At 36.9% G+C, this 13948-nt stretch overlaps 1 protein-coding gene across 1 annotated transcript in view; it reads right to left on the bottom strand.

The window, feature by feature from the left end:
• Window positions 1-269: 269 nt before the first annotated feature.
• LOC135221277 (uncharacterized) overlaps window positions 270-13948 on the bottom strand; it is a 17858-nt gene continuing 4179 nt past the window's right edge. Inside the window, exons 5-12 of the mRNA XM_064259090.1 lie at window positions 11981-12130; window positions 11484-11649; window positions 10268-10506; window positions 8949-9202; window positions 7852-8088; window positions 2679-2857; window positions 1942-2128; window positions 270-1612 (exon numbers count right to left, since the gene is read on the bottom strand). Of these exons, the coding sequence (XP_064115160.1) occupies window positions 1484-1612; window positions 1942-2128; window positions 2679-2857; window positions 7852-8088; window positions 8949-9202; window positions 10268-10506; window positions 11484-11649; window positions 11981-12130 (1541 nt within the window). The 3' untranslated portion in view covers window positions 270-1483. The remainder of the gene's footprint in view (window positions 1613-1941; window positions 2129-2678; window positions 2858-7851; window positions 8089-8948; window positions 9203-10267; window positions 10507-11483; window positions 11650-11980; window positions 12131-13948) is intronic.

A 13948-nucleotide genomic window follows, 5' to 3' on the forward strand; every position in this document is an offset into this window, starting at 1 on the left:
TATTTTCTAAGTTTTCTCGGGATATAACTTATCATCAATCTGAAATTATTGACAAAACATACATAGTTGAAAATACAATTGTCTAAATAAAACTAATAATTTTTTTTATTGGGAGATTTCGTCCTTGACCAATGTACATAACTTTTAGTAAAGATGTCAAATACACCAATAACCTAACCTTGGTCACACTAACTATGTATATGGCCCGAAGAAAGCTACGAGAAATACTTGGGTAATTCTAGGCAATAACTCCGCACGGACTGCAAGGAATGGTCCTGCGAATACGACATTCACTAGGGATTGGGGTGTCCAGTGTATTTTGCCGTTTAATACTGGCCCGTGGAGGTTAATTACTGTCGACCCCCATAAAATAGCAGTAAATTCTTAATAGGCAACCAAAATACTTTAGGAAGCCGTAATTTCCAAAGAAATATCCGACGCAGATTTATTACCTAGATCTACCAATACTTGAACACAGTTTTCATCAAATTTGGTTCCAATTTGTTTTTACTTACCCTTTTACTGTTGAGGAAGACACCACCTGCTCTGACTGTTGTGCTGTATTTCTGTTGTTTTTTTACTTGTTTGCAGTGTAGTCTGCGTACCTGTGAGCTATATTATAGTTCTCGTTAGCTCAGAGACAATTTTGCAACACGTACAGAGGTCACTGTTAGAGCAAGGTTTCCTCTTTCATAAGCACCCTTTTCAGCCACATATATGCAAAGTTTAGAGCAAGATCACCCCGTTCACTATGACGGATCTAAAAGTAATTTTTCTGCTTAACACACTGAACCTCCTAACCCCAAAATCGTTGTTTAAAAAGATGAAACCAGAAGTGGGTACCCACTTGTTCGTATACAATTAGCATTCATATGATTTGCTTTTAGAGGGTAAGCAGCATGTCAACAGCCATTTTGTATTTACTAGTTTTAGATTGCATTTTCTCTTCTTTTTGTTTTAATAGCATTTCTAATTTTAGAGTCCATTCATTTGCATTCTCGGTTTTTGGATCTTTTTATCTGTTTTACCCATTTAGTTCGGTTTTAGTTAGTAAATTCTTTAAACTCTTTTTTTTTTAATGATGTTTGTTTTGTCTGATGATGTCTTTTACTTCGAAAGTTTGCAAAAAATAAAATGTTATACCTGGCCTTGGCGATATTATTCATTGTCAAGCTAAAATCTGTAAGTAGCTGCTCTATTACTGGAACAAAGTATGCATGTTTGTACAAACATATATATTATATATACATTATACATGTATGTGTGTGTAAGTGTTTGTCAGTGATTTCACATCTTAATACCACTTTTAAAAAGTGAGAAAAAAGTGATAATCAACAATCCAATGTAAATTTATTCCTGAAACTCAGTGCATGTCATAAAATAGGGTCGAGAGAGATTTCTGACTTATTAATTACTGCAGTCTTTGACTTAACAACACGGAGGATCTGATATTTAGTAGGCACAATAATAGCCTGGAGACCCCTCAAGATGAACATCTTTGTGTACATTTCTCTGCCGCGAACACCAAAGACGAGAGAACTAATCCACCGCAGAGAAGCAGGTACACACCCATCATGTGGACCATTCGTATGACAAGTCCACCACTTTCAGTCTGTATCGAAGAAATATTTTCTTCAGAAACAATTAGGAAAACTACGGAGGGAAACGTTACAAGGCACAGTATATCTGGCAATTTTGAATAAAGAACAAAATTTTTTAGTGCTCATGTCTCCATTACAGAATATGGCGCCTTAAATAAGTGTAACCTCGTTTAACGTTTCTAATAAATTACAAACTATGGATATGAGAGCTCAAAAACGCGAACAACTGAAGTAGTCACTAAAATAACAAATGGGTTTGTCCCACTCGATTTGCTTTTAATTTAATTCAACTTTCCTACCTTTAATTTGACCAAAGATTTTTCGCTTAACTTCTACTTACAGTCACCTCTTCCATCTGGTTAACTTCCTTAGAGTCTTGCTGTTGTTGTTGTTGTTGTTTTCTAGTAGTTTCCCTGATTTGTCGAATGTTAATGGTAACAAGTTCATTCAGCCATCGGTTTGATAATCCACTCTCGGTAAGTTGACGTATGAGTTTGGAAATGGGACGTCTGAACGGGGCGCCCTTTCTGAAATGGGATTTGGATTTCATTATTCAATTCAATGCTCTTATTATTGCAACTGCTGAAGGTTATGTAGCCTAGCTGGGTGTAATATACGGGTTGACATTAAATATTTTAGAACTTGTAGCACATAAAATCAAATCCAAGTTAAATTACAGAGGCAGTATCCTGAAGAACCTCGTAGCTAATTTGAGAAAAGAGAAAGATTGTAACATCGGAATGCCACCATCATTATCAAATGCTCTCTCTCTCTCAGCAGATAAGAGCTTTAGCTTCTTCGTTGTAAGAAGGGCTATGATGAACGTAGCATGGCTATCAGAATAGCTTAAAGAATTGAAGTACAAATGGGATTGCAAAGTATAGTAAACCACTTTACCTTTAAAAATTTAAGGTGCTCTGCATGACTGCACAACTATTATAACCCACTCACCTGTCTTACAGAAGCCTAAGTCAGCGCCATTCAACAAAATGTAAGTTCCTGCAGAGCAGAGCGGATGTAGATTTGCACATGAAATTTATTCATAATGTAGTGAATCATTTCGTTTCCCGTACTTACCTAAAGCCCCACCCCAAGGCTGGAACTATATTGTAGCTCTGCTTGCTGATGTAAAAAGGCGACTGACCATATTCATCTATGTACTGCGTCCCGATTAAATAGATAACTCTGTCCTTTGTCGACAATAACGAATAGCGCCCTTTTAGAACTTTCTTCAAGCCTTCCTCAGGAGAGATTTTCTTCGCGCCCATAGGAGAGAGGAGAAAATTATAATTATTATTTTACTACTATTATCGTTATCATTATTATTATTGTGATCGAAATATCTTCAAATTCCCCACATCACTTCCCTCGAGTGTCAGCACTTTTCGAAGGCATACGGAGACACTACAGAAGGGTTACAAATCTACAGATATACGTATATATAATATATATATATATATATATATATATATATATATATATATATATATATATATATATATATATATATATATATATATATATATATATATATATATATATATATATATATTTTTACGTATATAGGGCCTTGAGAAGAAGCTAGATACGTAAACAGAAATGATTGAGGGATTTCAAGAGGGAATTGCTTTAACTTACCGTAAACTGATAGTTATTAATGAATACTTTAGAGGGAGGTCGCCAGAAAACTCAGCTCGTTACTTAACAACTATTTATTTACTAAAAGGCCCGTGCTGGGCTGGAGAAAAGGTAAATGATGGCTCCGTTGAGCCGTTATAGCTGGTTTTCATACACTTGGGTAATGCAACACTTGCGGGCAGAGACATGACACGTGGCTCAGGGAATCTGGAAAAGAATCCCAGATTAAACGAGATAAAAGGAAAAATGACTTCTTGCTTTGATTAAGGCTGATTAATTCTCTAGCATTGGGGAAGGTAAACTCGAATGGTTCACTGAGGTATACACGAAAGCTTGGTCTTTAACAAGTCACAAAGGGGAGCACGTGGCCCGATGAGGACAAAGGGCTTTGATGTAGAAGGGGTAAAAATGAGAATTGAAAATGAATTTAGCAAGAGTCGTATGGTAGTAAAAGGTGCTGGGTTGAAGTTTACACTTTCAGACGTACCTTTATGCAATATTCTGTGTATCCTTGTAGAAGAATGCGGTCCGACCTCTGTTCAGGTCTGGGGTTCGTGTCCACCAGTGCGTCGTGGGTAGCCTAATTTTGGGAGGCTGGCAATTTGACCTCTGTCCGAGATCACGTCTCGCAGCCGACTGAGAGCGATACTGGTTGGTTTCGAATCACGGGGCTTCCAAAAACCGCCTCGAGCATTGCCTGAAAGGTGGTAAACACAACGCCAGCAAATTGGGAAGGAAAATAGGTCTTATTGTAGAAGTCCCTAAAATCCATCTCGAAGCCTAGCTACTCTTGTGACTTGCCTCTCTTACCCTAAGCTTCCGTCAGACCGAAATATCATTCCTACGACATACCCACTCTACCCAACAACAGTAGCTTCAGGAGACGGCACGGCTGCTACTTTTTATAATTAAATATAACTAAAACTCTGCTGGGAAGGCGAGGCGTTCTATAGACGTAGCAATATATATATATATATATATGTATAACTGAATCACGAAAGTTAGGAACATGATAAATCCATAATAAAGGTATATGCCATGAGGGAAAATAAACAACGGAGTATCCGCGAGTTCATCTGCTATGTAAAGGACGTTGAACGTCGTAAGATCTCGTGGATACTCCTTTGTTTATTTTCCCTCGTGGCATATACTTTTATATATATATATATATATAATATATATATATATATATATATAATATATATATATATATACATATATACATATACAATAACATAGAGCTTAACATTAAGAACTCACATACTACAAGGAGCAAAGACCGGGAAAAATTCGATAAAATTCAAAGGAACAAAACACAAGCAGATGAGAGGCAACCGAAGCCAATCATTATGGAAGTAATGTATAGCTGTGAACAAAGAAAGGGAGCAAGACTTTAGGGATAAGCATGATAGTGATATAGTCAGGGAATACAACTAACGAAAACATGTTTCACCCTATTTACTTAGGGAAGCTCAAAGTCATCTTTCATTATCTGAAAAGTTGCCAACCATGAGGGTCAAGAGACGTGTCAGAGGATGGTGAAGGAAAGGGACTTGACAGGGCAAAGACAGACGGGACGATGGTACCGTGAAACTGTCAGGTCGTTGAGATAACAATGGTCTTCTAAACTTCATCATTCATCATCCCCTGAGCCAGGTAAAGTGAATTCGACACCACGGAGTATTTGAGGCTTAGGTGTGTGCTGTGTTCTACCTCGTAATGAAAAGGGCCATAACACTCTATCTTCCCTTAACAGAATTGAGACTTCAGGAGTTTGTTATTACTTTAAGAGCAGCTACTTGCAATGACACAGCAACAGAATCCAAACCTAAGATTTCTCACTCACAGGCCGCCAAAATTTGGCACGAACATCGAACAAGCCTTGACGCACAGTACGAATGGATCGAAAGGTATGCAGGTCTATTGAAAGTAAAGAACATTTTCAAAACATTGTGCACCTCAGATTAAAAGTAACATGGTTGGTTTGTTGGGTTCGGCTTTCAGGTTTATGAGAGAGAGAGAGAGAGAGAGAGAGAGAGAGAGAGAGAGAGAGAGAGGAGAGAGAGAGAGAGAGAGAAGAGAGAGAGAGAGAGAAGAGAACAGTAATAACGGGAATGTCGTTCACATTTACGGGTTTACTCCGTCTACGTGTTAAAGAAAAGGGGCATTCCAAGATTTTAATTATTTCAACTGGATCCAAATAACGACGTGCCGACGGAGGAGCTGAGCTACGGTGAATGAAGGGATCTATTAAAGTCTTAATGGAGTCGAATGAACTGATTATATCCACAAAACTTGAAACATAGTGATGTATGCAACATCTATATGTAAAAGGTAATGGGGTAAGCCTTGACCCTTATGTGTGGGCAAATCCTTGGGAAATGAACGAAGTGGGGAGGGAAGGAGAGGTACTTAGCTGGTTCACTCACGACGGTTGCATCCCCGCATACAGAAATACTAAGTATGGTTTAATCTTTATTTTTTTGCTATATTTCCTTATTTTGATATTTTTTAGGTGAAAAAGGAACAACATTGCTGTCTTAGATGCTGAACAACTAACAAATTAACTATTATTCTGGTTTTGGCGGCCATTTTGAAAAATAGCTCCCATTTTATGAAATTAAATCTGATAACTTGACACCAAGTACAAATTGTGTCTTTGTGGCATCCTTTCCCTCATGAAAGTGGAAAACCAAACTTAGCAAATTTTATGAAGTATATTACACTCGCTGCCTGACTATTGTGTGTGTGTATGTGGACGTATGGCTACTCATAATTACATATAGTAAATGAATATGCTTTGCATTGTGTTATTTGATGAAATATCATCAGTGGCGATTTTTTAATGAAATATTATATATAAAAGTCATCATTATTGAATAGAACAATAGCCACTAACTAGTCACACAACATGATTTGGTTATATTGCTAACACTCATAAATCTGCCTTTGATTGCTTATACAGGTTACTATTGATAGCTGTAACGCTTCCTGTTACTATAATATAGTGCTTTTTGGGAAAGAAGTTTTTCCCAAATGAAAATAGTAAAAACACCCCTTAGAAATTCAATGACTAGTGAGAGATTAAGTAACACTCCATTATTATCAATTGAAAATAAACGGGCTGAGAGTATTGACTTGGATAGTTTTGTAGATGAGTTTGACAGCCGACATGATCATCGTAGAATCAAACTGCACTAAACATTTTGAGAATTGTCCCGACATGGTCCATATCTGTTTTGTGTTCAAATGTGTATTATAAAAATTTACCTTTGTGTAATAATTGCATATTGTTATGAATCTGTATATAGTTTTGAATGTCGAAACAACATTTGGAGAATTTTCATGTTAAGCTTCATATCTGTCCGTTCATTTCATTAATTAATACCTTTCCTTACTTTGTTCAAATGTGCATTATACAACTTGCCATTCTTTAATAACTGCATATTGTATGTAGTTTTGAATGTCAAACCAGCATTTTCAGAATGGTCATGACATGGTTCATATCTGTCTGTTCATTTCACTAATTAATACCTTTCTTTAAGTTGTGCAAATGTGTATTACACAAACTTAACATTCTTTAATAATTTGCATATTGGCTGGGATCGTATATAGTTTTGAATGTCAAACTGAAACTTTTCAGAATTGTCATGGCATGCCCCATGTATATCTGTTCATTTCATATAGTTACTACCTTTCTTTATTTGGTTCAAATGTGTATTATATTTATACATACTAGCCAGTTTGCGTATTGTTTGGAACTATATAGTTTTGAATGTTAAATTTTCATTTCATGCAAGTCAGATAAAATATTAGATGAGATGGATGCTTTACAGTTGTTTTGCTTAGGAATCAAACAAAATTCTATATGAACCTTTACCTTTAGTCAAATTCATTCCTCCATGAGTTTCATAAAGTTTCCATAATTTTAATTATTTTTACAGTCACCTTTCCTATGATGCCCACCCAACAATTATCTTTGCCCCAGAGTTGCCCCCCTCCCCCCAACTTTTTGAGTGGTAGAATCGCCACTGACTATCATCCTTATGCAGTGTAAGTAAATCGTCAAATTATTTTATGGTCATTCTGAAATAAATGAAGAATTTGTGCTCATATTCCCTCAGTTTTGGATACAGTGTTTTGAACATAACGTAGGCATATTATTTCCTCCACTTCCATATTAATACTGAATGATCGGCGCGGGTAACCGCCATAATGTGTAACTACGTTCACCACTTTTGGCATCGGCGCGGTTTCCGCCTCGTGTGAACAGGGCCTACAATCTCACAGCATAATTACTTTCAGGTCTTGGTAATCTCATAGTAGAAAGTACTGCAGTCGTAACTGTCCTTTGCAATCTATGCGAACTGGGTTTTATTAAAAAACCATTCTACGTATATATTTAAACCATGCTTCACTCTATAAGGTGCAGGAAAAATGTTTATTTCGAGCCATTTTGAAAGTCAGCTCAAAATGAAATATTGTAAAATATGAAGAAGAGGTGTGATGATCTCTGGCATAAGTGATTCCTTTAGAAAGATTAATTTGGGTAGGGAAAATAGAGCATTTATTTTCTGATAGAATAACTCCAAGTCATCACAAGCGGCCTTACCTCGTGACGTTTGTAGATCTCCTGAATATCCTTATCCGTGCTATCTCTCAAGTAGATCAGTACCAAGCCGGTAAGGATGCGGTCATCGAAGCCCCATTTCCAACCGTCCAGTTTAACTAGATCACCGAAAGTATCAATGGGAGGCGTTTTTCCTTCCACCGTCAGGTGGGCAACTAAAGACGACTTGAACCCCGTCGAGATCAGAAGCCCCGCTATCAGCCACCACCCAACTAACATCTGGTGAGACACAGATCATAAAAATACTCTCACAAAAATGAATCATTTCACTTCCCAGGTTCGAATAAAGGAAAATCAGTGCACTATCAACTTGGTGCTATCATTAATTGTTGAAAGATGATGGTGCTACTAACATATGAGGACAGGAGGATCACAGTTCTAATAAAGTGATAATATAACTGGCAGAGAGAAAACATGACCAAGCAAAAACACGTCACGAGACTGCTAACAAATAGGTATGGAAGTACCAGGGTCTTCTATGACACAGAGACTCATCTTGGCTCAATTAACATTAAGAGAGGAAAAGCAACATGAGCACTCGGCTAAAATATAAAGTAATAAAAAAAATAAAATCACAGATCTCCTAAACATAGAGAAAGATCAAAACATTCCTAACATCTGAAGAGAGATGTTGAAACTAGTTACAAGTGAAGAGATGATCATGACACTTTACCAACGTGATGAAAATTGGTATTTCTGGCAAACGAAGGCATACTGGGCCACAAAAAAGCAGCAGAAAATCGTTGCACTGCGACTGACAATGCATGAGTGCTCGTTTGGTCATCAGAAATATCATACAGCAACATGACATAAATTTAATTACAGTCACCCTATATGAAGGTAGAATGAAAGCAAAGTATTACAGAGTAATCATCAACAAATAGCTTTGTTATTAACGATTTTTAGATGGTCATGTTTGGATTTTGCGCCGATAGAATAACGATAACTATTCCCAATCATACGGAAAATAATGACGCTACCTTATATTACATCAATTATAATATTTTCTGTAGATCTACCCCAATCAGCCATCATTTTCCTTGTGTTCCTCCCCGCAACCCTCCCTCTCCACATCATTATAGTACAAAACATCCATTTGCTGTGTTATCCGTTACTATTATAGCTTGTGAGAAGATAATATTATTAACTTGTCCTGTAGCACTCGTTGGTGTACTTGAAGGAGGAACTCCCAACACGATCGCAAAACTGTTGAAAAAGGCACTGCTTAAAGTCGTCGGTTTTTCTCCGCTGTATTGAGACCTCGTCCTCAGGAGATACCACAGAGAAACTCCCCAAACCACCATGGAGACCACCAAGAATATCCAAACTTCGGCTGCAAGATTGAACAGAAAAAGAGAATAACGAAATGACATGTAGAACACAGAATCACTTTTTTGCGGATACAATGAGGATAACCAGAGGGCATTCAGCGCTTCAGTTGCATATTACTAAGGCGATATAAGGCGATCCAGTCAGGGGCATTTCAGAAACTTCACTCAGAAAACTTAATTCTAGAGAAAATGAGATGTTTTCGATTCCTAAAATCTAAGATTAAAATGCTGCATAAAAATCAGCAAACAGATTTTATTTTATAAAACTACAGAAAGTTAATGTACTACATATTTACTGACCAGTTACAATGCAAAATAAATGAATCACCCGCAGAAAATGATACGAACTTGAAAATTGTTGTTTGTGATCTAAGCATGTAAATGACGTCAGTTCGTATCGTTAGAATAGAAGATGGATAACCAAGACTTACTAAATAATGCGTCAAAATAAGATAATGACAATCTATATATAATAAATCGGTCAGAAATGAAACGGGAAAATTCCATTAAAAGCGGAGGCAGAAACCGGTAAATATATGTCAGTATAACCAAAGACAGAGGAAAAATTTAGATCAGTCTGAACTACTCGTACAGCTAGCAGTGGTCACGTGAGATGCAAAGTCTAGATAAGAATGTGGTTGCCTCTCTCAAAAGTCATTATAGAAAACGATGTCAAAGAAGGGTAAATTAAGGAAGAGCGTGACCAAACATCTGATTTTAAAGGTGACCTCGACGCATGAGATCCGGATCTGAACTTGTACGGAGAACGTGGTATCTGTGGTAAATGAGGAAAACTAGACGAATGAAAGTCAATAGTTTTATTGTAAAAGTATAGCAGGATTAAGCAAACTTTAAAGAAAAGGGACTATGAAAAGAGAAAACTGAAAGTAGAATGGATGTTAAAAGCAAACTTAAGGTCGAAAGATGTTCGCAAAACTATACTGAAAGGAACTAATGAATGAATACACATTCATATAGTGAAGTAAGTATATAACATACAAAACTTATACAGTACACAATCTGGTTAAAGGATGGAACCTTGATTGCAGAGAATGGAAATTCCTTACCCGAAAAAGGCCGCAAGAGGAGCAAGTACTGTGTCAGAGCCTGTGGCTTCAGCGACGTGATGATCAGCTGTTCTATATCAATAGTCTTTTGATGGTCTATGACCGAGGCCCTGTCAGCGGAATAGCCCATGATGGTTGTGAAATCAGCCTCTTTCCTCTGTATGACGCCCATCATTCCGGACCAGCTTCCGTTCTGTTGGATGCCGAACTGAATCTCCTTTGGAGAACGTATTCCGTAGCTTTGGAGGAATAAGTACATGAACTGTCATCATTTTGACACATTATTACATGCTGACTGTAACTGATGAAAAGCTTTACAGATTCGGCCATGGAAATTTCATTTGCAATTACGGATGACGTGATGTCACCTCGTTGCAGGCGAGATACTAGAAAGCTACAACTACAAAAATGAAATAAAATTAAGATATGTAAACTACTCAGATCATCAAAACTGACTGGCTCCCCCAGTTCATTCCCACTCTACATTACAGCACTTTACCTCTTGTTAAACTAAGGAACATAAAAAACCAATATTTTTAAAGGTAAAAATTAAATGGGAAAAATGTATGAAAAATGGGAAAAATGTATGAATACAAAAGTAGCATTATAGCCCAGATGATAATTACCGTTATCATTCTAGCTCTCAGAAAGAAAACAGGTTTTTAAACCCAAGGGGATTTATTTAATCTACAGTTCTGATTTTCATTTGGTGAAATCACATTTAGCGCTAGTTAGTTAACAGCTTAATGAGCATCATCTCTCCTCAGTTCCAGCACTTGGATTCATTTTGCCAAGTAATACTCAACATAAAACCAATTATATATATATATGTGTGTGTGTGTGTGTGTGTGTGTATGTATATATATATATATATTATATATATATATATATATATTATTTATAATATGATATATATAGGTGTGGTGTGTGTGTGTGTGTGTTGGTGTACATATGTATATATTATAATATATATAATATATATATATATATATATATATAGTATATATTATATAGTTATATATGCGTGCATCAATAATTCATAAAAAAACTACCTAATGCACTCAACGCTGGAGGAGACATCCGGAGATGAGCCATACATGATACAAATATTCTGGTGAAAACTATATCCTACAAAAGGAAAAAATATAAAGAATGAATACAATACCTAAATTCCGAGCAACAATAGGATCGACAAAATGACGGAGAAAGAACTTACGTAAAATTCACTCGAGGGGAAATTGTATCCAGTAATCGCTTATCTAGAGAGTCCAGCATCACGACCTCCCCTCCAGGCCCACTCTCGCCTTGTGCGTGAATCGCGTAAGGTGGGTAAGCTATGGAGACTATATTCAAACGGTGGCCTTGCAGATTGGAAATTTCACCTGAAAATGAGCAGGTGTACTTGTATATTCGATTTATTGACTGATCTCTGTTTACTGCAAACATTTTCCATATCACCATTATTGTTCTTAATGCTGGAAATGGAAAACACCAAGTCATTTATTCATTTCCCCAAATACATACAGTAGGCACCGCACAAATGTTTGCTTCTGCATGTCATGTTCTGTAAGGGTTACCATTTCCGAAAGACAATATGATCACCCAGATATTATGAAGCACAGATTTTTACTCCTTAGAGCGAGCAATATCTAATCCACGAGGATAAAATAACTCAATAGATAAACAGTGAATCGTGTATCATGAGATGCTCACTCGTGGCTGTGTGGTGAGGAATGTCGGATCCCAAGGGCCAAGAAGACAGGAGCCAAGTCTTTGGTTGTCCATCGTCGCAGTAAAGACATCGGGTATACAATCCAATCTGAGATTTGGGAGTTACCGATGGAAGACGGGTGAGGAGCACATCTGTTACATACACACAAAACGACGGTGGCAGTAGTAACAGTTAACATAGGCTAGTCTGAATAAGGTTAGATTAATTTGTGCACCGGTTAGTTACAGAAGTCCTTTTACTATAGATTTTGTAAAATTTAATAATAAGTTTTCCAGTTTATCATTCCTAAGACATAAGTTATGCTAACTTCAGTTCTCTATGTAATAGGTATATTACAAAATAATAACATTTCTATTTCATAATTGTTGTCATAACAACTAAAACAAATTTTATTGTATGATAACTTCACAGCACATATCTTAACACACACACACATATATATAATATATATAATATATATATATATATATATATATATATATATATATATATATATATATATATATATATATTTCGAGGTTCGGAATCGGTATCAAGTTATACCTCACTTGTCACATGCTGGACGAGTCGATAACTTCACTGAAGTCCTGATTTCTCATCTGTCCGCTGCTTCGAATCCACGAGTGGACTAAATTATTATCAACTAAAGAATTCCCCTTCGGTTAACGTATATGAAAAAATATAATGATTCTGAGGTAGAGCGAATTTGATATTGAAGGACATTTGTTGCAGCTTAATGGATATGTATATATATTACGTATATATATGGGTGCATGTGTATACACACACACATACATATATATAATAGCAGGAAATGGTTCTGGAGAAAACCATTTGCCATATTCATCCTCATAATCCTACTGAATGGAGGAGAGAATAAACTTATGTGCAGCAAATTTCAACACACGCCGCGATGGCATAAGCCTACCCCGAGTAACTCATCAGCGGGGTTCCATATCTCTCTATAACAATTTACTTGCTGCGTACTGCATATCTTAATGGTCACTCCTTTTCAAGACCTCTTGTGCCATATCTAAACAGAGCTATCAAAATTCCCCCCACCCTTCCTCCTAGCACTTCATAATTATACCTGTTTTTCATCCGCTCATTATCCTTCATTCTATCCAAGCGACTCAAACAAACGGTTGTCCATTTGTTCACAGATTCAGTTCCTTTTTCCGAACATGCAGGCATCGTTTTTGTTATCCGCCAATGCAAAAGTTCTCATTCCAAATAGTATACTAAGTAAACAACTTAGCCGCTTCAATTGCTCTCACTTCATAGAATAGAATAGAATAGAATAGAATAGAATAGAATATAGAGGTTAGACCAAAGACCGAGCGATGGAGCGCTGGGTGGGACCTATGAAGGCATTCATCGCTGAAACGGAAATTGGCGGTAAAAAGGTCTGAAAGATGAAACATGAGGAAAACCTGGCAGTTGCACTATTACTCATTTGGTAGATGGTGGAAAGTAAGATGGAATAAAAAAGATTATGAACGGAGGTACAATAAAAGGAATGAAAGGGGTTGAGTAATGCCTATAGGGCACAGCGTGAGGTGCACTGACAGCACAAAACCCCCACGGGAGTTATCACTTCATGGAAGGCAACAGCCAAACTTGATTTCCTTACAGAGGGTTAGCTCAAAAACACCTTCATTTATCTCATCTTTAATGGACACCACCTTTCTTTTCCAGTCTTTAGCAGAGTTTCCGTTACTTCCTTCTTTCGCCATACATAGCACTATTTTCGAATTGACCACGCCCATTTTCCTACCATCCTCAATAATAACAATTGTTGAAATTCCTAGCTTGCCCTTATACTGGCAAATATATGAGGAGGACTCATTGTAGAATGACTCCTCCTCATATGTTTGTTTGTTTGTATGGTTATTCAGCAACGGGACCAACGGCTTTACGTGACTTCCGAACCACGTCCAGAGTGAACT

This window comes from Macrobrachium nipponense, chromosome 2, assembly GCF_015104395.2.
Source record: "Macrobrachium nipponense isolate FS-2020 chromosome 2, ASM1510439v2, whole genome shotgun sequence".
Lineage (NCBI taxonomy): Eukaryota > Metazoa > Arthropoda > Malacostraca > Decapoda > Palaemonidae > Macrobrachium > Macrobrachium nipponense.